Source organism: Ctenocephalides felis, unplaced genomic scaffold (genome assembly GCF_003426905.1).
Source record: "Ctenocephalides felis isolate EL2017-DRISC unplaced genomic scaffold, ASM342690v1 CF-g0.4_SCAFFOLD_00845, whole genome shotgun sequence".
In the NCBI taxonomy this organism is placed as follows: domain Eukaryota; kingdom Metazoa; phylum Arthropoda; class Insecta; order Siphonaptera; family Pulicidae; genus Ctenocephalides; species Ctenocephalides felis.
In genome coordinates, this window is record NW_020536999.1 from 40,644,276 (window position 1) to 40,668,913 (window position 24,638).

The window sequence follows — 24,638 nt, forward strand, 5'->3', positions numbered from 1 at the left end:
AAAAATATCCGAAAAATATCCCCGAAAAATATCCCCGAAAAATTTCCCCAAAAAATATCCCCGAAAAATTTCCCCAAAAATTTCCCCGAAAAATATCCCCAAAAAATATCCCCGAAAAAATTTCCCCAAAAAATATCCCCAAAAAATATCCCCGAAAAATATCCCCAAAAAATTCCCCAAAAAAATTCCCCCAAATTTGATATTTTTTGTGGATATTTTTTGGGGATATTTTTCGAGGATATTTTTTGGGGATATTTTTCGTGGATATTTTTTGGGGATATTTTTTGGGGATATTTTTTGGGAAAATATCCCCGAAAAATATCCCCAAAAAATTTCCCCAAAAAAATATCCCCGAAAAATATCCCCGAAAAATATCCCAAAAAATATCCCCGAAAAATATCCCCGAAAAATATCCCCAAAAAATATCCCCAAAAAATATCCCCAAAAATTTCCCCGAAAAATATCCCCAAAAAATATCCCCGAAAATATTTCCCCAAAAATATCCCCAGAAAATATCCCCAAAAAATAGGGGATATTTTTTGGGGATATTTTTTGGGGAAATTTTTTGGGGATATTTTTGGGGATATTTTTCGGGGATATTTTTTGGGGGATATTTTTGGGGAAATTTTTTGGGGGATATTTTGGGGATATTTTTCGGGGAAATTTTTGGGGAAATTTTTCGGGATATTTTTTGGGGAAATTTTTCGGGGATATTTTTTGGGGATATTTTTTGGGGATATTTTTCGGGGATATTTTTTGGGGATATTTTTCGGGGATATTTTTTGGGGATATTTTTTGGGGATATTTTTTGGGGATATTTTTCGGGGATATTTTTCAGGGATATTTTTGGGGAAATTTTTTTGGGGATATTTTTGGGGATATTTTTTGGGGAATTTTTTGGGGATATTTTTTGGGGATATTTTTCGGGGATATTTCCCAAAAAATATCCCCAAAAAATATCCCCAAAAAATATCCCCAAAAAAATTTCCCCAAATTTGTATGTAGTTTTGCATTTCGCATTAAAAAAATTAAAATAAAGAACAAAATTTAAAAAAAATGTTACATTTGTACAACCCATGATAAAAATAAATTGCTTTTTCTTTTTAATTAATACTGAAGCTTTTTCATAAACTCAAAAGTCTGAACTAAAATTAAGTCAAAAGATTTGTTGTCTGAGCGCGGAAATATTGTAATTGCAAAAAAATTACAAACTTGCCACAAAAAGAACAAAATATAAAATGAAAAAAGTATATATTTTATATATTTACGAGTGTATATTAAATGTTTATAAATATTAATACAAAATGAAACAAATAATAGCTAAACGGAAAAACTAATTTACTTAAAAACTTTAATAAGAAATTTGGCACTGCTTTTTTATATTAGCTGATCAATATCAGCCGTTTTTTTTTAAAATTTTGTTCTTTATTTTATTTTTTTAATGCGGAAAGTAGCAACTAGTATGCAGCTTTGATATGTTTTACTCAGTTTTGATAGGTGGCACTTTTTTATGAATTTGCATGGTTGAAATTAACACGGGTCCACAAAAAAAGTTGTCTAGATTGGGTATGTGACATATGTTTTCCGATGTATTTCCAATGACTTTTACCGCTGAAGATAAATCTATAGTCAAAATTGGGAAGCAAAATGTGAAAAACATTTAAAATCTGGCACAATCTTCAATCCAGCATTTTTTCTGAATTAATGAATTATTATCCAGCGACTTTTGTTTGAGGGGCTGTGAAATTTTTCGCACACATACGTACTTCCAAAAAAATAATTTATCATAATTTTATTTGGGTTTTTTTCAATAGCGAAAATGTCCCTGTGCTGACATGAGATTTATAAAAAAATGCGATTTTTACTGAAAAAATACATTTTCTAAATCTGTATAATTTTGCATGGTAAATGGCAAAGAAAACATTTACATGAAAACAGCTGTTTTATTAGCTTTAAACATTTGGAATCACAATTAAAATTTGTTCACATTTTCTTTTTCTGAAAATGGAATATAAAACACAAGATACTGCAAAAGATATTATTCTTTATTACCAAAATGACGAAAGTACTACAATTATTCTTTCATATCCAAAAACAATTGTATAGTTCGCCATTTGGATCATATACTCCTTTAAGCATTGCATCACTATTGAGCTAACTTACTTTGGTATTGAAAAGCACATCGCCATTTTCACGCTCTAATTTGTCAGGAAGTCTTTAAATTCACGATTTTTTTAATTTTTCTTACAATATTGTTAAACTAATATTTAAATTAATATTCCTTTTATCAGGAAATGCTATTTCTGCGAACAGCTGTTTTTACCAGTATTTGACTGACAACAAAATTAGCCTTTACAGCCGTATTTGATAAAATGTCTAGAAAAGTAATCTGTAGTTGAGAAATACTTTCTGCGGCCCGCAGAAAAACATCCGGCGGGCCGCGGGTTGCTCATCCTTGTTTTAGAGGAAGTGCTATTGAAATATGCATACGAATTAGGAATGCGACATCGGTCGCATGTTTGGTAAACTTTCGAAAATAAGGTGCAGTTCAAACAAGTAAATATATTTATTAATTCAATTAAATTTAATATGAACAAAAATTTTTCCCCTGTAACCCACCATGGTTTACCACTTTTCCACTTTTCCAAAAAATTGTTTTGGAATAAAAGTTTTTCGCTCAATTCATAACATGTCAAAACTCTACATGTTTCACTCATTTCAAAAGCGTTCAAAAGTTTCGTTACAATCTTCATGAAGCAATACTGAAGTTCTAATACACGAAAACAATGATGGACGGTTAGCCTAAACCCCTATAAAAAGCTAAAAATTAGTTAAAAAGAAAAAAAAACTTCAAAAAGAAATAGTTTTTTTTTAAACAAAATCCATCAGCTAAATTTTTTTAATAGGTACAGTAAAATTTACTGATACTTTAATGAATTGAAATGTTACTACTGACACAATATAGTATCCACTATTATTTCTAATTAAATTAAATATTTTTTAATTTAGTAGTATAAATTACCACAAATATTTTTACTGAGCATTTTACAATGATGTATTATTGCTGCAAATACTAGTCAAAATTTGCACTTGAACTTGCATTTTGACTTCATTTATAATGGTTCTTTTGCTTCATCTCTGATAATATCATCTATTTATCCTATATTGATTTTATATAAACAGAAGCATAATTATCAGTAAGGTTTTAACTTATTTATCTTTTTATTCGAAACTTTATTTGTATTCTTTTTTTCATTCAAGTTCACAGAATTTTCAGGTTTGAACACTGAAAGTATTCCTGTTTCGCCACCCATAATGAATAATTCATTCTAGAAATAATGAAGAAAATAATCTTGATATTCATAAAAATTCTAGTTACATCACAATAAATGAAAAATACCTTTTCATCAAAGAATGAACTGCAAATAATTTGCTTGTTATCAGGAAATGATATTGCATGTTGAAGATTTTCCTTCCCCAATAACAAACCTTCTAAACATTCTCTAAAGTAATTAAAAAGCATAGTTACAATAGAAAATTTAATAATGCTTAATAACATTATCAAATTAATAAATATGAAATTTGAATATTTTATCAAAAAACAAACATGATTCACACCTTCTTGTTTATACATATTTACAACATTTTAAAAAAGATTAATTTCTATGAAATACATATTTAGACAAAAATTGTTTTTCTATAAGGTATGCCTCACCCATTTCCAGCATTAGATCCGACTATAACCATCACATCAGAATCTTTTGTTTTATGAGTGTTTATTAGATAGCAGTCATCACATCTGATTCTCTAAAAAAATGATGTAAAAATAAGTAATGTAAAAATAAGAAATGATTTATAGGATATTTCTCATTTAGTAATAGTATGTTATATATATATATATATATATATATATATATATATAACAAATGTATTCTGAGTGGATAAGGTATGCTTCACCAATTTCCAGCATTAGATCCGACTATAACCGAGTATATCGAACAACTTAATACGGATAACACATAATGCTAATTTAGGTTATTTTAAATTTTAAATTATAACACACAGATGATGAAACAAACCTAGTCTCGAAACGTTTGTAAAAATTATCATTTATATATATATATATATATATATATATATATATATATATATATGTGTATAGGCTATTCTAAAAGAACAATAGCACCAAATTAATGAAAGATTATTTCTTGAAGACAAAAGATGTGGATCGATCAAAATCGTGATCGAGATCTCGTTGGCTTAAATGAGATAGAATACTTGTTTTACTACTACTAAATTAATACTTGACAAAATCCTTAATTACATTAGTTGACTTTTTGTTATTTGCACGAATGCTTAATTTGTTTTATAATTTTCAAGGAACAGGCTAAAATATTCTTCTAATTCAAGCATTTTTAATTAAATCAAGATTTGTACTACGATGTACATTTAAAATGTTTATTTATCTATACCGATTTTCTTGTTGATATCGGTACGCATACAATGTTGATGCCAGTACGCATACAACGACAGATGTCTATTCACATACACGACGTCTAATCACAATCGGCCCGTATAAAAATGATTTCATCGAGAGCGAATGACGAATCATTCACAATCACTCAACTCGGCCGTAACGCACGGAGGGTGTAAATCCGTACAGTGCACTTTCAATAGAATTGCGGACTATTCAAATGCTAAGTAAGAGCTGAAATTTTTAGAGGATTTATTTTTATTAATTTGGAAGTGTTTGAAACCTTGGGAGCAAAGAAATTCAAAAATGTCCATATTAAGGACCACCCTAACACAAATATATATTTATATATATATATATATATATATATATATATATATATATATATACTAGCTGACTGGGCAAACTTTGTTTTGAAGTAAGTCTAAACAATTTCTAGAGAATCGAAAATGTTAATATACAATGCTACAATGAATGCTATATATAATGAGGTATTATAAACCGCATTAGTTTGTCTATATTTTGTCAATACAATCAAACTAGAAGTCGTATACACTTTCTTATAGAAAACATGGTATAATCCAATTCTTATTGACTTATTGATTACGTTTCAAGTTTTTCAGATTCTTTTTGGATTCTGGATTTTTTGTATAATTGTGAATAATATTACTGAGCTTAAACAAAATTTTCAAATTTCTGTGAGGAGAGATAGAAAATAAATTAAGTATTTCTTCTTTGACCTGCTTTTTGAAAAGTTTCAAGAAACATTCAATAAATCAAAGTAAATTTAATAAAAAGTATATATGTGGAGTAGGGCGAGGCACAAAGGTCCATTTTGACTTTGAGCAAATATTAATTTATATTATAAAAATCAAACCAATTACATCACAACAAATAACACATTTCAAACAAAAAATTATCTGACTACGTTCAGTAAAACTGTCAGCTACTTCATCATTGTAGAAATGTGCTTTTTTGCTGTTTTTCAAAAATTTGTTATCTAGACCTTTTCACTCTATACGCGAGATAACTTGGAACGGCCAGGTGGTAAAAAGGTTTAATGTCTTATTTTAATTTTAAAGGTATTTTACAAAATAATTACATTTTTAACTAACTAATGCTAAAAAACTACCAACGGAAAAAAATACTTATATTATGGATTGTCAAAGATTACCGTTTATCTCCCGATAGCAAAGTCATGAGAATCAAGGTTATAGCTGGTTATACATCTTTTTCCCTCTACTTTTCAAATATTGTTGTTAAACAATGCTTAACTTTACTGGTTTTTGACACATTGGTGGTGGACTTTTTTAACTCCGGACCTTCATATATTACTATCTATTCTTCGATAAATTCTGGGAAATTATAACTGGGAAAATGTTATTCGACAAAATGTCCCTTTTATCGATACCAAATTTAAGTTCTGAATTTAAATAACATAAATAAAAAATAATATAACCTAGAAAATGTTTTATAAATACCAATGAGTATATAATTATACAAATGAGATCTTTCAGAGCACAGTGTTTGAGAAAAATATGATTTGCAAAAAAAAGTGCTACAGCGCCAAAAAGTGCATTTTCATATTAACATTTCAAAAAAGTTGATATTTTGAGTTTCTAGTAACACTTGCGATCCGTTTATTAACGTTTTTGTGTATAAATATAACTACAAACAAAAGTACTTACAACAATTTAATCATAATTAAATAATATTCATGTAAAGCATCCTATTAAACGTAATTGAACATCATATGTCAAAATGTTGTATTAGCCACCGTCCATTGTTTTATTTAAATTATGCTCCCACAAAAATTTTCAAATTATAAATGTAAAGTTTTTACGCGATTTTGAAATAATTTCTCATCTTTCCGGCAACCTACTGATTAGCACAAATTTTTCAAGACTGAGACTGGCCAAATCGGTTTTGCCGTTTTCGAGATATATATATATATATATATATATATATATATATATATATATATATATATATGAGTAAGTTCTTATAAGGCGATACATCAAAGAAAAAAACAAAATTTATAAATTAATCTTTAATTCCAAACGTTTCGATATTCAATTTAATGCCATCATCAGTGGATATTAACTTTGGTAGCTTACATCTAAAGATGTGTGTACACAGCACAAAAAATTAGCGCTAACATTTATACAACTAACTTAACACAATGAATTTTCATCCTTTTTTTATGTAAAATGTAATGATAAATTTATTTGACAAAAATGTGAAAAGTTAAGTTATTTCTGCAATGATTTGTATGTGATACATTGATGTATTGCCCTATAAGAGCTTACTCATATATCTCAACATCAAAAATAACTACTAAATCATATATATATATTTGATAGAACAATAGCATATTCACTTTGGTAAAATTAGTAACACTCGATCTCCTGAAATTTGCAATCCTTGAGCAATTTTCCATATCCCATATTTGTAAATCATTGGTATGAGTAATGCATGATATATTTTCAGAATTATTTTTTCCTTTAAACCAGTTCAATTTCTGTACTGAGCTCATTGTATTATATGTATATTGTAATGAATCATCTTCATTTGACTGACTTATGTCAAAAACATTTATTAAACCATCCGTTGAACCACTCATCATCAAGTTGCGCTTGTATAAATGAAATTGAACCTAAAATAAAATATATATTAATTATATACAAATACATTTCATAATAATAGAATTGTTTTGAAGAATTCACAAAAAAAAACTTTGTAAATCAAACAAATTTATTACAGCTACATGAACAAGTTACAGGTAATACCCACATAACACAGTACTTCTATAACATGGTTTAAGAATTGAGACCATCCCCCTCACAACATGGTAATATTAAGGCAGGTTTGCTATTTATTATTCGAGCTCGTATGTTCTATCTAACTGAGTTTAAAATTGAGAAAATGAGCATAAAAATTTAATGAAGATAACTTTGCATGTGTTAAATATATACATTTTGCTAAAAGCAAGTAATAGAAAATTGAACAAAAAACTGCTCAAAGGATGAAGACATCTTGCAAAAAAATAAGGATTGCATCGAATAGCTTACTTGTTAGTTATGTCAAAAAAAAATTATATAATTCATGTATTGTGGTGTTTAACTTCTTAAAAAGTTAATAAATGTTACAATATTTCCTTGTTTCCTTGAATTCTTGAAAAGTAACCCCTCTTTTCGTACTAGTTCTTTGTACCTTATAACACGGATTCACATAACAAACTAGTTTTTTTTTTAATGTAACTACCGTCACCTGTAATTAATTATGTGCCCATACTTAAACCTTACATCTCATTTTTAAAGTTTAATTTAAATTATGATATTTCAAATAAACAAATATATAAATGGCAATAATAATTAATCATTATGAAAATTAATCAGAAACAAATACAAAACCACAAACATACTTGTGTTATATCATCATCATGTGATTCCCAATAGCCACCAAGTAACTTTGTACTTCTTGAATCCCAAAATAGAAGAAAAGCGTCGCCATCAGTATGCTCAGTGCCAGCACACAACAAACGACCAGATATATCTTCATCAAATGATAACAAAGGTGTTTTTGTCGAATCTTGTCCTTAAAATAGAAGTATTATGCTAATTAAATACCTAATATATAGTTATATTATAATGATATTAACCTTTTAAGGTGTAGCATGATTGTGCTGTATTTCGCAAATCCCATTGTTTAACTGTGCCATCCAATGATGAGGTATACAATAAATTTTGATCATTTTTGTCGAATTTTAATTCTGTAATCCCTTCCTCATGTCCTTTTATTGATGTTAACTGTATCAGTCCATTATCATTTAATTTATATATAAGACAAGAAGCATTTGAAAGACCCGCTGCTATAGTTAGATCACCATCTCTATGTAATAAATACTCACATTACGATAATCCACATTATCCATTGCATATCATAAAGCATCAATTTCAAATATTTCTAATTCTGATTAAAATTCTAATAAAAAATTCACAAACCTTTTTACTGCTAAATGTAAAATATAGTTCTTTGACAAAGATACTGCACATTCTGTAGCCACCACGTAGGCAAGTTTAGAGTCATTTAAATCCTCCATTTCATGGGTCGAATTTAGATTCAAGTTTTGAAAAAGTTTATGTTGGCAATCTACATGTTTTAAATAAAAGATAAAAATTGTCTATAATGAGTGGTAAAAATATCTGAGTAATTGTAAGAAACTATAAATAAAATAATGCAAATATAAGTAATAAGTAATAATATATATATTATAATTTACCAAATCAAAAACATTACTTAACAGCAAGTATAATCAATATCTAAAATAATTATCTGCTTTTAAATATTGTTACCGAAGGGTTCAAGACAATCGTTCACCATTATTGCATTATCTTCCCAATTATGGCAATCGTCTAAATTCTGCTAAATAATAGTACAATTAATTATTATTTATTTATATTTATATTAGCTTCAACAATATTAAAAGTATAAAATAATTTTGATGTGTTATGGTAAGTTTGACCGTATATACGAAAATTTTGGGGTTATGAAGAAAACGTGCTGTCGAATTGACAGCGAAGATACCAACCACAGTAAATTTACATGAAGTTCAATTTATTGTTAAGTCAGTGGTTTCCAAACATTTTCGCACCGCGCCCCAAGCTCTTATAAAAACTAGTGGGGCGCATGGCATCGTGCCTTAAGGCAAATTGCTGGAACTTCACGTACCAAAAATTATTATTTTACATTTTTGAAAAAATTTTACTTCGAAAAAATTTAAGAAAAATTACTTTTTTTCGAAAATAAATTTTTTTTTGAAATCAAAAAATTTTTTTGAGAAAAAAACGTTTTCTTTATTTTGGCATATTTTGGAAATTTTGAACTTTTTTTCAAAGCAATCGTACTCCTTGAACTGCATAGAGACGAAATGTCAAAGCGCGTAAGTGCCGCGCCGCCGTCTAACGGAATAGCAGCATTGGTGCGGAACCCATAGAAAATAAAAAATGTTATACTTATTGTCAAAATCTCCATAAAATATCTGATTATTCGATGTGCATATGTCTAATGATCATTTTTGACCGCCAAATGGCGTTTTTTTGACTTATGCTGTTAAAGCACTACGATTGCTTTGAAAAAAAGTTCAGAATTTCCAAAATATTTCAAAATAAATGATTTAAGATTCTATCTTAATCTAAGATTTAATATGGTTCGAAATGCTATTAAAAGTTTCAAATCATTGATCAACTTTTAATGATTATTATTAGTGACTATTTTTAATTACTCGAATTTTGAATTGCGGTACGGGAAGTTCCAGCAATTTGCCTTAAGGCACGATGCCCTAATTGCCTTAAGACAGAATTCCACTTACAGCTAGTTATTATACTGCAGTTCTGGATTATTTGTTTCATGTCCTCTGACAGTAAGTGGACATGGCAGCTTGTATACTCAATTAGTCGTATTCGTTTTTTTTTTTTAAATATAACACTGTATATGTATTCTTCATTCCCTTAAAATAAATTCAATTTGGTAAAAATAGATAAAAGAAATGAATAGTAAACAACCTCTATGTTTTATGTTAATTAATTGATAGATTTAGATATTTATTATTAGATTTAATACTGATTTTATATTTTAACTAGATGCAGCAATGCCCAAAAAGACTATTTTAATTTTAAATTAAAAACATATATTGAAAGTAAATGCAGAAAGTATTACTGTGCGTTTATTTACATCAAATAACAAAATACATAATGTCCATTTATAAAGATATAAAATATAGAACTAATTATTAACCAAGTGAGCTATTTTCTGTTTAAACCATATAAATAATAACTTTAAAGAGTATGCAAAAAATACAGGTCTATAGTATATTTATGTACAACAGAACTTATGAAATTAATTTAAATATTAAGCTATGAATCGGTCTACTGTAAAATTAAGAATAAACCTATGATCATGACCAAACTGTGTACAACAGTTTTTCTAGCATCATTATGACTGTCTTCAATTCTATCGTCCACCGAACGCGCAGTCAACTGAAACACAGGATTATTTATAAATTGCTAAATTATCAATTAGAAAATTAGTGTTATCATTATAAATCATAAGTTTTATTATTACACGTGATGAATTTTTTTTTGTTTTATAACTTACAGGTTTTGAAGCGCAAGGCGTTTGTTTACGGACAAATCTGAACAGAGAATCTACTATATTTGCAGGAGTAGGTTCTTCGCACTTTTCAAGCTCAGTCACAATACATTGTTGTAAATTTTGGATATCTCTGAAATCAGCATAATAAGTTCATTGTACTACAATAAACATATGATTGAGTATGTATTCACTTATTTTATTTATATTTGCTTACTGGCATTGTTCGGCATCTAATAACAATTTAGGTAAATTTTCTATTGTTGGTGTCTCGGTTGGGGCATATTTTCCCATTGTTGAATTGAAACAGCTCTTGATCATTTCTTGTTTAGATTGAAGACATTCTGGACCTCCCTCAGCAATAAAAACTTAAAAGAAAAATATTTTTTATCACCATTGATACTAATTTTTGAAGAGGGCTATATTTGGAAATAAAATGTTGAAAAAAATTATTTTAATCCTTCCGCTACTGTAGTGTTTTTTGAAGGATTGACACTGGTGTACGGAATAGCATCGTTATCAATAAATTTGTACTCAAAAATAAAAAACTATATTTCTAAGAAACTAAAAACTAATAACGTATTAGAATTTTCAATAATTTAACTATACAGAGATAAATATTGAGTTAGAAGTCGACACAACGGATGTCGCTGCCAATAAATTAAGAGGTTTCTCAACATAAGCAACAATATCGATTGTAAATCAAATATTCCAGCATTATAAACAATTATTAATATAATTATACAGTTTATTCATTAACTTTCCGTAGGGTAAGTTATAGTGATATGAAATTTTTTATTAACTTCCCGTAGGGAAAGTTATTGTAATGGGCCGAAAATCGGAATTGAAAATTTTTACATTTCTCGACGTTTTGAAGGTTCCTGAACATTTTGGCATACCTCAGAAAAAATGGATGTGTGTGTGTGTATGTATGTATGGATACAAATTTCCAGTCACGTTTTCGGGCGCAGGAATCAACCGATTTGAATGGTTCAAAAAACATTCGATTCCTATCGATAGGGAAAAGAGCTGATTAGTTTTTGGCAAAGGCAGGTCCAGCCATTTCGGAAATACTGAGCAAAGAGTGCAGAAAATAGAAATTGACTTTTTAAGAGAACGAAGTAGCCGATTTGAATAATCTAAAAAACATTCAATTAGTAATGATTGGGAGAAGCGTTAATTAGTTTTTGGCAAAGAGAGGCCCAGCCATTTCAAAATACGGAGCTAATGTTAAAAAATAGCAGTTTTTGAGAGAACTAAGCGTCCGATTTGAATGATTCAAAGAACTTTCTGCTCGTCTTAAAAAATAATTGATTTTGGAAAACAAATTTCTGTTTCATTTTTTTTTAATTTTTTTGTATATCGAAAATAATTCAGATTTTATTTTTAATTCTGACTAAAGTTCTAATATACTTTAAACAAGTGATTTTAACTTTGCAATTCAGTTTATATACTTCTTATAAATATTAGACAATGTTACAATATTTATAATAATCTATTTTGAAACATTTAATATTCCTCGATCATCTCGTTACGTTACGGGAAGTTCCAGCAATTTGCCTCAAGGCACGATGCCTTAATTGCCTTAAGACAGAATTCCACTTACAGCTAGTTTATCTTTTTGTTTCTGAACATTTGGTATAAAAAAAATGATGTATATGAGTGTGTATGTATGTGCGGTTTCAAATTTTTGTCGAAGATTTCGGATCTAACCGATTTCAACGATTCAAAAAAATATTTCGATACCGATTGATAAGGAGACGTGCTGATTAGTTTTTGGCAAAAGCAGGTCCAGCCGTTTTTAAGATACGGGGCAAAATTGCCAAAAGTGATATTTCAGTTTTTGAGATAACTGGAGCGTGCGATTTAAATAATTACAAAAATATTTTACTTGTATTGACGAAATGAACAATTAGTATAATTTTTTGAGAAGTAAATAATAATACATTTGGAAGTCAAAACTGAACATTAGATATATGTACATCATATTATCTGATATTTTATAAAGATTATAATAATAAGTACAAATTTTGTGTACATTTATATTGGTTTGGTACCAATGTTTACACGTTAGACGACTACGCGGTGCTCACGCGCTTTGATATTCGCTTCTAAATCAGCTATGCTTTAAAAAAATGTTCAATATTTAAAAAAAATTCAAAATAAAAAAAACTGATTATTCAAATAAGTCATTTTTTTCAAGAATTTCAAAGTATCTTATAAATCTAATTTCTCAAAGTTTTGAAAAAAATTCAAAATATTTTTTTAAAATTAAGTTTTCGGTAAGGAACGTTTTTATTAAGTTATTAAGGCACGATGCCATGCACCACTAGTATATAAAAATATAGCAATAATTTTCACTTACGTGCAATCCTGTCACCCTCTTTAAAGCATATAAAATCAGCTAAACTGCTAGCTACTGTTTCGAGTACCCTTTTATTTTCACGTTCTTTAGGTTCCAAACAAGGTTCTAATGTAGCTGTGAAGTTAAACACGCATTGCTTTATGTCTGGAGATTTTCTGCAGTATCTAATGAAAAAAAAATATTAATCTTAATTAAATAATATACGAATAAATTTTATTAAAAATGATTTATTCAATGCTTGAATTAATTTGCGCACAGCGATTGCATTTGATATGCGTCGTTTATTTAAATTTTCATTCAACTTGAGCCATGCAATTAAAATTAAAGTTTTAGATATAAGATATTTATAATATGATTAATACTTTGATATATGAATTACTATTGTGAATAAAGTTCCACGAATACAGAATTTTATTTCTCATATAAGGTAGCGGGTTGATACTGAAGACGCGATTAAAAATATTTGTCTTGTTTAACCCTCCGTCGGTCCGCGTGGTTTGGCCAGACTTTTTTCGACTTCAATTAAAAAAAAATACTTCTAGTAATCCTATCGACTTAAAATTTCTTCACTTTTCCTAAAATTTCATTAGCTGTCGATCAATGAAAAAATCAGGACGAAAAAATGTACAGAAGGATAATTATAAGGATATTAACTTTTTTATACTTCGAACGGTCGGAAAGGACTGTCTAGACCAGCCATACATTTTGTATGAAATATACGATTTTTGATATACCAGTATTTTGACCATTATATACGATTTTTGATATACCAGTATTTTGACTTTTTTCATGGTATTTTCTATTCAAACTGCGTTGTATATATTCTTTGCTATGTGTTGTAACTTTAATTATATTTATTATATTATATTTTCACTTTGAGTTTTACAGCTCATTTCAAAGGCGACGCACCTCATTTCGTTTTCATTTGAATTTCACATTCATTTCAAAGGCGCCGAAAAAGAATAAATATTGTTTTTCATTGATATAAAACAGAAAAATTAACAAAAAAAAGCAACATTTTTTTATATTTCTTGATTTTCTTTATATAATATAAAATGTAATATTTTTATTGTAAGCAAGCTCAACACATGCAAAAGACGGTAAGAAAAAGAAAAAATCAAAACTATAAATATTTACTACTAATAATCGTTAATATATAAGACATCAAAAACTTATTTTCTTATATAAATGCATGTATAATGAATGGTGATCCAGCCAGACCTTTCCGACCGTTCGAAGGTGAAAAAATATCAGACCGATGGAGGGTTAATAATATCGACCTTAATTAAATAATATACAAGTATACTTCCACTAAAATCATAAATTATTCCTAAATTCCTATATCGTTCATTTAATTTGTGTATTATTTTGCGCAAAGCGATTGCATTTGATTTCGTTTGAGCTAAAATCATTTAAAATTTACTTATCATTACATTGATATTTTAGTTTTCAAAAATCCTGCATATTATTTCTATGATTTATCAGTTAAAATCATTCATTAATTTGTTCCTTGCTGTTTATGACATATTTGGTTCCACAAAAGAAAACATATTCTATACATCGTACTTTTTGAAAACCAGGTCAAGGTCACCGGTAGGTTTAGCATCTTCGACTTCTTTTTTAAAAATTTCAACATTAATTTGACTAAGAATGCATGCCTTCAAATCTTCAGTGGCAGTCTGTAAAAATACATTGACATTTAATTAAAAATATACATGTTATAATACATAATCAAAAATAAGTAAATTGTAAATTGGTTTTCAAATAGTTACCGATGCTTTTTCAAAAGCTTCGTCACCCCCGCTATTCTTGCGACATTTTTCTTTGAAAAGCTTTTTAGCTTCCTCTTGTTTTGGCAAATCAGCCGTGTTTATCTGATTTGCCACATCTGATGGTAACGATTTGCTTAATTCGTCCAAAGAATTTGGCAAGTTATCCTTTCCAGAAACATTTAGCACTAAACCTATAAAAATTATATTAATATTATAAAAAATAATCAAAATAAGAATATAATTTTTTAGGAAAAATGTTTTAATAAAATTAAAATAAATATAATTTAATAACGCTACACATATGAAATGTGAGTGATAAAAATTAATTCAAAAATATTTATGTATATGAATTATTTTGAGAAAAATGAAATTTTCCACAAAATGCCGGACTATCGAGCATTCCGGACTGTTCGGTGATTTCATTCACATAAATCATTTTATAAAACGTATTGCTCATTAATTGTTTATTATAAAAAAAATTGAATTAGGTATATAAGTAAAATGTGAAAATATTTTGTTTATTAACTCGTTGATACTGCGGCGTTTCAATAGTAAGAAAAAGCGTTAATATAAGATATCAGATATTGAAAATTATCTTACGTAATCAGATATCAGATATTGCTAAGTGTTAAGTAATTTGTTTCTGTGTCTTTTTTACACAAATATTATAATAGTGTCGATTAAAATTTTTATGAAAAAAAAACCATTAATCGATTAAATTTCTCATTGATCTATTAATCTACTCCAAAAAAAAATTTAAATGGTTCCCCTGATTTCTTATTATGTAAACATTTTATAAAACGGATGTATTACTCATGTAATAATACATAAATCGCAAAAATGATATATTTAAAATAAACGCGTTATATATTGCTAAAATATTTTTAGTATTCAATGATTCACTGCAATTGCCGTTTTAATTATAAAAAAAGAAAACTTTTTACAAAAAGCTTTTATTACTCAATAATTATTTATCGCAAAAATGTTATATTTAAATTAAACGCGTTATATATATTTCTTTTATTTACTCATTCAATGAAATTGCCGTTTTAATCAATAGAAAATTGTTTACATAAGATATCACAAATTCCTAGTGTTCAGATTGTAATTTCCCTTGTTTTGCTTATTTTATATACAAGTAGTAAACATTAATTTTTTTGATTATGAAAGCGATTTGTTATCTGCTTGGTAATTAGTATTTGAACAGGATATTTAAAGTTTATTTGTACCAAAACGTATGCAAATAAAATTGTGTACTGAACGACAAATTCCCGAATTCGAAGTGTTTATAAAAAGACCAAATCTATAAAACAACTACACAACTATGTAAAACTATCGAGATATACATAGTTTCTAGTTATGAAACAAAAACAAATTAGCGCTTATTGACTTTGTATAAATTGCTGTCTACGGAATGTTTGATTGATTAGAAAAGAATCATGAGCTAGGCTAAAAATAATATTTCAACAAAAAATACCTTTTCTATACTCAGTATTCGAACTAAAATGTTCAATATTTGAAACATTTAATTTACTGATGTCAAAATTTATTAATTTTGATTGAGTTTATGCAGACAATACGAGTAACTGTAAAGCAAATATTGAGTTTTAATAAAACACTTGATTATGTACAGAAAGAGAATAATAGATAGAATAACATTTAAATGATAAATAAATTATTTAACAATAAACTATCAGAAAAAAAAATATATATGTATATATAATTATAATTATAATACAACTATATTCATATAAGTTTTTAATTTTTGTTTTAGAAACTTGTATTCTATTTTATAGCCTGTAAAAAATTAAAATTAAGTCTAATCTTGTGAACAATATGCGGAATGATGTTAATTTGTTTTGAATATGCATGATAATTTTCCATTTAAATTTTGTAATCGTGTTTTAATTATGTTTTCACTATAGCTCATAAAATACTTATATTATTCTGATTTTTACATACAAACTTAATAAGAAAATTTGAAAAAAAATATATTGCATTAAATTTTCAGAAAAATAAATTTTTTTTAACTTATCCTAAATATTTTTTTGAGGCGAGTAATCTCTAAAATAAAAATAGGATATTCAAAATCAAAACTTTTCGAAATTGTTATAATTTTATTTTCAAGACCACAAGCGCAAGGTAACGATTTCTTAACAAATTCTATCCAAAATTAAGTTTATTAGTAATTAGATTTTTAAAATCTTGCAATGTGTGTTAGTTTAGTCATAGACAATTGCTTTTTTATCAATCCACGTGCTGTATGTTGAAATTTACATATCCTATAGGATATTTACTATTAGAAACAACGAAAAATATATGTTGAAACAATGTGATATAAAGTCTAATATCAAAGGCCATTGATAATATTTTAAGTTCAACGCTCTTGGAATAAATATTCCGTAGTTAACCAAACTATTTGGATCATTGTCACTGATAAATAATAAAAAAGTTTTATATCGGTATGTACTAATGATAAGAAACTTTCTAATTGTAAAATCCAAATTTGAAAAACAACGCTTACATATTATAAATCAGTAATATTGAAAAAATATAATAAAAGTACAAACTGTAGAATGTACAAGTCACCAACAACGATTAACTTGTATTCTAACCAGGTAGACTTTGAACATTGATTTGACTGAGTAATGCTAATAATTTTTAATATTTTTAATGCAAATACTTGCATATTTTTTATTATCTAGATTTAATCGAAACCTATGAATCATATCGTTCGGAATATGAATGTGTTGATCGCTTACAAACCAAACTTTGTACTATTATAATCAGCTGTAAGTGCATTTGCGATTAATTTTGTGATCACGTGAATAATCTTATCTCGAAATGACATTGAGTAATATACATTAGTTCAAAATTTTATTTTGACCGTAATTTAAAATTATCGATGATCTATTGAGTTGTTTAATTTATTGTACTTAATACTACGCGTGGTCGATAATATGTGCTAGATTTCAAAGTAATGAAATCCAATATATACTGAGACTTTTTAAACTTTATACAAATTATGGTAATTTTTTATAACGATTTTGAATTGCATTTTTAAATAAGCATAAACAAAGTAGGTACCATCGGGTAAAATATTAGTATCATTACTTCAACAAATTTCAAAAAGATAAACATTTATTTATATATATATATATATATATATATATATATATATAGTCTCAACACTCAATATAAGTCATCATTCACTTGAAATAATATAACAAATTCAGTAGCAACAACATAATATTTAGAATGAATAAAAATAATGTAAACCAAACCAGATAAAAAATTTTGAAATATAAAAATAATAAAAATACAAAGTCGCATTGTCATAAAAATTTGTTAGTTATTTGATTCACACAAAAATGCCATATAAGGATTTTATTTAAAAATAAAATATGTACCATAATTTTGTGGCAAAGTTTTTGCGTGTGTATTTTAAAGTTTTTCTCTAGATTTGTATACGTTATTTTTAATATATAATATATTACTCTGTTGCTACTGTATTTATTTTTGTATTATTTTAGCTAAAAGTTGACACATTACATAAACATTAAAATAAATAATTGTTTATTTTATTATTTTTCAATTCGACGTATTGACCGTTAATAATACAATTATGCGAGTTCACTATAAACCAACGATCATGATCTAAATTACTTATCAAATGCTAAAATCCACTTTTTGCAATAATTTAATGAAAATGATAAATAATTATTATTAAAGTGATATAATTTCTATACGAATTAATTACATTTCAAAGTTGTTGCTAAACAATTAAATCATTTTTCTCAACGTTTTTATAGAAGATTTGGGAAATACATACATACTTTTTGTATGATCAATTATGAAAATAATTTTAGCAATTCATATTTAAAGTTGTTGCATAAATTTATATTTAAACACAGATTAAAAACGCAAAAATTCTATCTATGCGTTATAAATACATCAAAATAAAACAGTATATGAAAATTAAAACAAAAATTTATTCGATCGTTAATATTTGATTCAGTAAATAGCTTTACGTATCGTTTTTAATTGATTTAATTTCAAGAGCAGAAACGTAAAATGTATATCTTGTGTAATTATTCCAGTAGACTTTCAATTCAATTAATAATAAATAATTTAAATGCATAACTTACTTAGTACAAGTAAAGCGCTAGCCAATATCGCCTTCATGATAATTTTATTTTGTTTATTACTCACTCACTAAACACTGCTATAAATAAAAAAAAATTTTTTTTAGCGAAATATATATTTTAAAAATGTCCAAATTCTTTTTTTTACAAATTGTTAAAGACCACGCTAAAACTAATACTGATACATATGAGATAATTTATCGATGATGCCCAGTTTAAAGGTGACCAACGAATGACGGTGGCATTGCAGGCAATTTATTCATTTTATACGGTTATCAAGTAAACGATTTTTAATTAGAGAGCTAGTATACAAGTAGATGGAAACACTCAAATTTATTGAAGTAAATTAAACAGGTAAGGACGCGTCCATTAATCACGTGAGCGAGTTTTTAAGGATTTTTGACCCCCTCTCCACGTGTATTTTTAGTTGTATGAAAAAACTAAAAAAAATTATTTTTTTTTTTAAATGTTAAAATTTTTCAAAAAAAAAAATTAAATAATAAATACACGTGATATCTTACTACACCCCTCCCTACCCACGTGATTTTTTGTTAAACTCTCCTCCCCCTAAAAACCTCACGTAATTAATGGACGCCCCCTAACTGTAGTGTCATGACGAGTATATTCGTCAACCAGAGTAAGCTGAAGATATCTGATGAAACAGATAGATTTATTTTACAAAATTGAAAATGTTATTAAAAGGTTTCACTTCTTCGGTTAATACGCTTAACACGGTTGAAATAAAATCAAAATAAATTCTGTTTAATTAGCCTAGATACAAAAAAAAAAATCTAGCTGTAGAGTGGAGCGGCGCACATAGAAATTATAGACTTTATAGACATAGACATAGTAAATATTATAGACTTTGGAATCGAGTTTTGTAGTAATCGCAAAACATTGAAAATAATTTTGGCATACCTTAGAAAAAGTGGTTTATATATATATATATATATATATATATATATATATATATATATATACATATATATGTGTGTGTGTGTGGCGGGCAAAAATGATCATTAGACTTATGCACATCCAATTATCAGATACTTAATGAAGATTTCAATAAGGTGTATCAATTATGTTTACAGTTCTTTGAGTTCCGTAACATAGTTTTGTCCATTAGACGGCGACGCGGCGCTTACGCGTTTTGATATTTCGTATCTATGCAGCTAAAGCAATGCGATTGCTTCGAAAGAGTTCAATTTTTCCAAAATATTTTAAAATAAAAAAAACATTTTTTCCAATAGTTTTTTTTCCTAAAAATTCAATTTCTTTTAAAAATTTAAAATTCTCAAAATTCTAATTTTTTCAAAGCTTAAAAAAAATTCAATCTTTTTTAAAAAAATTAATTTTTCGTATGAGAAGTTTCAGCAATTTGCCTCAAGGCACGATGCCATGCCCACTAGTTTTGCTTAACATCTATAAAACATTACCATAGCCATAAATAAATTATTATGCGACCTGATAAAGTTTTCAAGCATAGCAAACCAGGATACATGAAATCAACTCAAACTGATGTTTATATTTTCTATATTATGCAGGCATAAGATATACTGAACATCTTTAAATTTGGGAATAGGTTTTGTTTTTATCAAAAGTTGCAATTTAAATAGCTAGTGGCTACTCATTTATACGCATGAGTATACTCGTCTATCACGGCTAATTAAATTGTACAAATAAAATTTGTTTCAAAAGTAAATATGAAATCGAAACACTTATTGCTCACAAGCTTAATTATGCATTAGCATTGAAATAACACTAATTATAAATCAAATCATATGATTATAAAAAATAAAATCTAGCACACCAGCTCTCATTTAACGAAACTAAGAAGGGAATGCGTTTTAATTAACATCGAAATAAAAAAACATTGATTCTATTCTTTTAATTAATATGCTGTTTTTGGTGCATTATCCATAATATAAACAAATGTTTAATTTTGTTACGAATTTCTTCATATAGATAAGACAGGAAATTGTTAATATTCGAAAATATTATTTTATATGCTTTTTAATTTCCGTTTCTCGCTATTACAAATATTCAATTGATTATTTACAAGTATTGATTGAATTCCTTAAATTAATTAGAAGAAATATTTATAAATAATAAAAAGAAATAATTAAATTAGTTAATTTATTTATCACATTGATTTAGGCCAATAGATATTTAACTGTTTACTATATCTGATCAACTAGGCATTATTTGCTTAATAAATAAATGTAATGAATAAATTAGAGATTTAAGATCTTAATTTAATTAAAACATCAATAACCTTCATAAATGAAATGAATTATTTTAGGTTTAACTTATTCTCTAAAGAGATTTTCTCATAATGAAAAATATAAGTAATTTTGCTCAAAACAAAGAATAAAATAAATTATAAATAATTAAGTAAGTTTATTTTTGTTCGTGTTTTATTTTTTTATTTGAGCTTTACCATTTTTTTTCATCACCATTATTATTTGTTTAAAAACTAGGAACAAATAGATTTGAAATATTATTTATGAAGTTGAATCTAACAAATCTGTGTTTATGCTTATTTATCTCTGCCCGTGTTTTATACTGTAATTAAAGATTTTTATTGGAATCTAAAAGTGTTGCTTTCAAATTATTTTCTTTATTGAAAGATTTTATACAAAATATATTTAAAGATAACATGATATTATACGTAAATATCTTCATATGAAAATAAACATTTTAAATAACAAGTATTTAAGCATAAACTTTTTTTTTCATTAAGTAAAAAAGTCCATTATATGCCACACTACATATATTCACAAGATCACATCCTCTACAGGAGCCATCAAATTTTTCTTTGCAGCTTTGGCTGCATTTTTTGTCCAATCCATGATAAAATTCAAATGATTAGGTTCATGTAAATTATCATACCTCAACATTCTATTCCCAATATCGAGATGTTTTTCATTATGAGGAATAAGTCTATCGATTCTTAAAACATTTTTTAAAGAAGTGAAACCTATAATAAATTTTTTATTTATATAGGTTTTTATTAAGTATATACAGCATTATTAACTGACCTTCCATGAAAAGCTTTTCATCATAAATTGCTAGTTTGTGTCGAACAAGAATTTCACAAATATCTACGTCTTGTCCATTCAAAATTAACACAATTCTACCAAAGTGCTGTAAGTATTATATAAAAACATAACATATATATATATATATATATATATATATATATATATAATATTTATTAAACTTAATATAATGAGTAAATCTGTATAATAATTATTTTTGAGTCTACTTAATTGCATATGTATGATGCTAATGATAGAACATTATTTTGTAAAATAATTCATAACTTAAAAAAAATATTATTCATAAATTAGCTGAGAAAAAGAGTGAAAAAATTTGAAAGTTGCAAAATTAAAATGTGGAAGTATTAAAGAAGAAACATTGTGATCATTCATGTTTAGTTTCATTCTAATATTAAACACGAAAGAATAATTAAGCAAATAAAAATTACCTGTATCATACCATCAGAATGAGTTATATCACATTTTTTAAGGAACTTCAAACCATTACTTTTTTTAAAATGATCTTCGATAACTTTTACTGCTCCCGGAAGCCAATATTTGCATGGTTTAATTTCATATGAAGAAAATGTAACATCAGGTACCTAGTAATATAAAAATTGTCTTAAAAACTGAATATAAAATGAATACTCATAAAAGCCTTACAAACTGTGCAGGCAAAAGACCATAAACTCCTAATTTATGTATCATAATTGGTGCTATATTGCAACCTTCAGTACTGAGTGGCATAACTAATTCAGGTAATGTAACTTTATATAAGTGGTACCTAGGAAGAAAACAAATATATATAAACTGTACATTAGTATAGGAAATAAATATTAGGTGGAGGCAAACCCAAAATCAGTCAACCAAATCAGCATCGAATTATCACCATACATATCGTCTATGATACCCCGAGCCCATACTTTCATAGAAGAATAGTAAACACCAATAACCTGGAAATAACAATTATATCAAACTTGATCAGAATAATATTAATCAAGCTAATGAAGAAGTAAACTAAATACAATCATAAGATGAGTAACTCAAGTAAAAAATGCACAATAAAAAAGACTGAATAATTTTAAGAGAGTGAATAAGTTTATGTGGTTTATTTAACTTTCAAATTAGAGAAATGTACTGCTAAATGATGGAACGCAAGGAAACAATGCACAATTACGAGGATGGTGCAAAGTGTGGTTTATATATCTTTTGGATTTAAGAAATGTAATGCTGAATTATGCATTTTTGTTTGAAATTATTAATTACTGTATTTGTATTTAGCAGTGTACAAGAAGTATATTAAAACTGAGTTAAGTGCAGTCAAAATTTAGGAGAAATGATATTGTTTCAAAAAAAGTGTACTTTTGTATTTATATAAACTACAAAAGTAATATTATCTGAGCTAGTTAAGAAAATGATTTGCATCACCTACAAAGATAATAAACTTCATAAATACACAGATCCGTAATGTAATACCTGTCCGATTTGATATTTTGTACTACCAATACTATTCTTTTTTTCCATATACTCTTTTTCTAAGAATAAATGAACATCTAGTAATACGTTCGTAGAATCTACAGTATTATATTCTGATAAATTAGCAACCCATATTCCATAAGGGTTTACCATATGAGTAACAATGACATGTTGCCAATCACTCGAATCCATTTTCTAAGATCTCTGAAAATAATCAAAATTAATACATGAATTTACATAAATAGTATTTAAATACTAATCTACTAAGACATAATTAACGAGTTTTATAACCATACATTTAAAGCATTAATGCAGAATATTAAAAATAAGCACAAATTTGAAACTCAACGCAAAACGTGTTCTTATAAACTTGCCGCCATAGAAACGCAAATGTCACATTCAAATAGATGGAAAGCAAATGCATGAAAGACAACTTTTTGGCGGTTGATTTGATTTGTAAAATAAAAACTTGTTTTGTTGAATTTTGTACCAATTTCAACACAAACATGCATTTATAATTAAAAAATAATCAACAATCGATAATTTTCGATTTCAAATCGAAGATAGTGAAGTTTAAACTTGCGAAATGTTAAGTTCAATATTGGATGCCCATATAAAACTAAATTTTAATGATAATAAGTATTAAAATAGCGCATTTTAGTGCAATAAATACTTAAAATATATTTTAATGTTTATATTATAAATGTAATATTTATGTTATAATATTATCTATAATAATATAATATAAGTGATATAAGTTCCATATTGCAAGGGTGTTAAGTAAGTAAATAAATGAATAAATATATATATATATATATATATATATATATATATATGTGTGTGTGTATGTGTATGTATGTGTATATTATAATAATTATTTGCAGCTAATTCATCATTGTAGAAATGTGTTTTTTTGCTGTTCTTCAAAAATTTGTTACCTGTTATTTACCCCATAGGCGTGGTGAAATGAAACGGCCAGGGGCAAACAGGTCTAAAGTTATATTTTGAATTTCAAATGGATTTTATGAAATAGTAGCTACGTTATTGCAAAATTTACTTTTTATGGGAAGGCTACTTTTTACCTGTCTGTATTTGAGTCTTTACCTGTCTGTATCTTGAGTCTGTATATCGTCTGGGATATTCATTAGCAGAGTTGGAGCTATATATTTAATCTATCTGTTATATTCCGTAGGGTAAGTTAAAGTAATCGCAAAA

General features: G+C 26.9%; 3 protein-coding genes across 4 annotated transcripts; all 3 read right to left on the minus strand.

Annotated features, from left to right (window-relative positions):
- Positions 1-3,126: 3,126 nt before the first annotated feature.
- On the minus strand, positions 3,127-8,931 carry LOC113363722 (WD repeat-containing protein 89-like). 2 transcript variants are annotated; one of them, XM_026606206.1, is made up of 8 exons: positions 8,830-8,931; positions 8,479-8,626; positions 8,136-8,365; positions 7,899-8,071; positions 6,855-7,130; positions 3,716-3,807; positions 3,401-3,503; positions 3,127-3,329 (listed from the first exon to the last, which is right to left on the minus strand). In XM_026606206.1, exons 1-8 carry the CDS (start codon positions 8,855-8,857, stop codon positions 3,195-3,197), a joined length of 1,185 nt encoding a protein of 394 aa, XP_026461991.1. In that variant the 5' UTR covers positions 8,858-8,931; the 3' UTR covers positions 3,127-3,194. The 2 variants fall into 2 exon arrangements, with proteins under 2 accessions (XP_026461991.1, XP_026461992.1); XM_026606207.1 differs by having other exon boundaries at positions 8,757-8,836.
- Positions 8,932-10,199: 1,268 nt separating this feature from the next.
- Positions 10,200-19,017, minus strand: LOC113363605 (27 kDa hemolymph protein-like). Its single transcript, XM_026606098.1, has 7 exons — positions 18,910-19,017; positions 14,762-14,952; positions 14,556-14,668; positions 12,990-13,153; positions 10,842-10,992; positions 10,631-10,757; positions 10,200-10,512 (listed from the first exon to the last, which is right to left on the minus strand). The coding sequence occupies exons 1-7, from the start codon at positions 18,944-18,946 to the stop codon at positions 10,402-10,404; spliced, it is 894 nt and encodes a 297-aa protein (XP_026461883.1). The 5' UTR covers positions 18,947-19,017; the 3' UTR covers positions 10,200-10,401.
- Positions 19,018-21,683: 2,666 nt separating this feature from the next.
- LOC113383283 lies at positions 21,684-23,798 on the minus strand. The gene is made up of 7 exons (XM_026621546.1): positions 23,720-23,798; positions 23,424-23,627; positions 22,800-22,900; positions 22,611-22,731; positions 22,397-22,549; positions 21,932-22,053; positions 21,684-21,858 (listed from the first exon to the last, which is right to left on the minus strand). Exons 2-7 carry the CDS (start codon positions 23,613-23,615, stop codon positions 21,684-21,686), a joined length of 864 nt encoding a protein of 287 aa, XP_026477331.1. The 5' UTR covers positions 23,616-23,627; positions 23,720-23,798.
- Between the last annotated feature and the right edge of the window lie 840 nt (positions 23,799-24,638).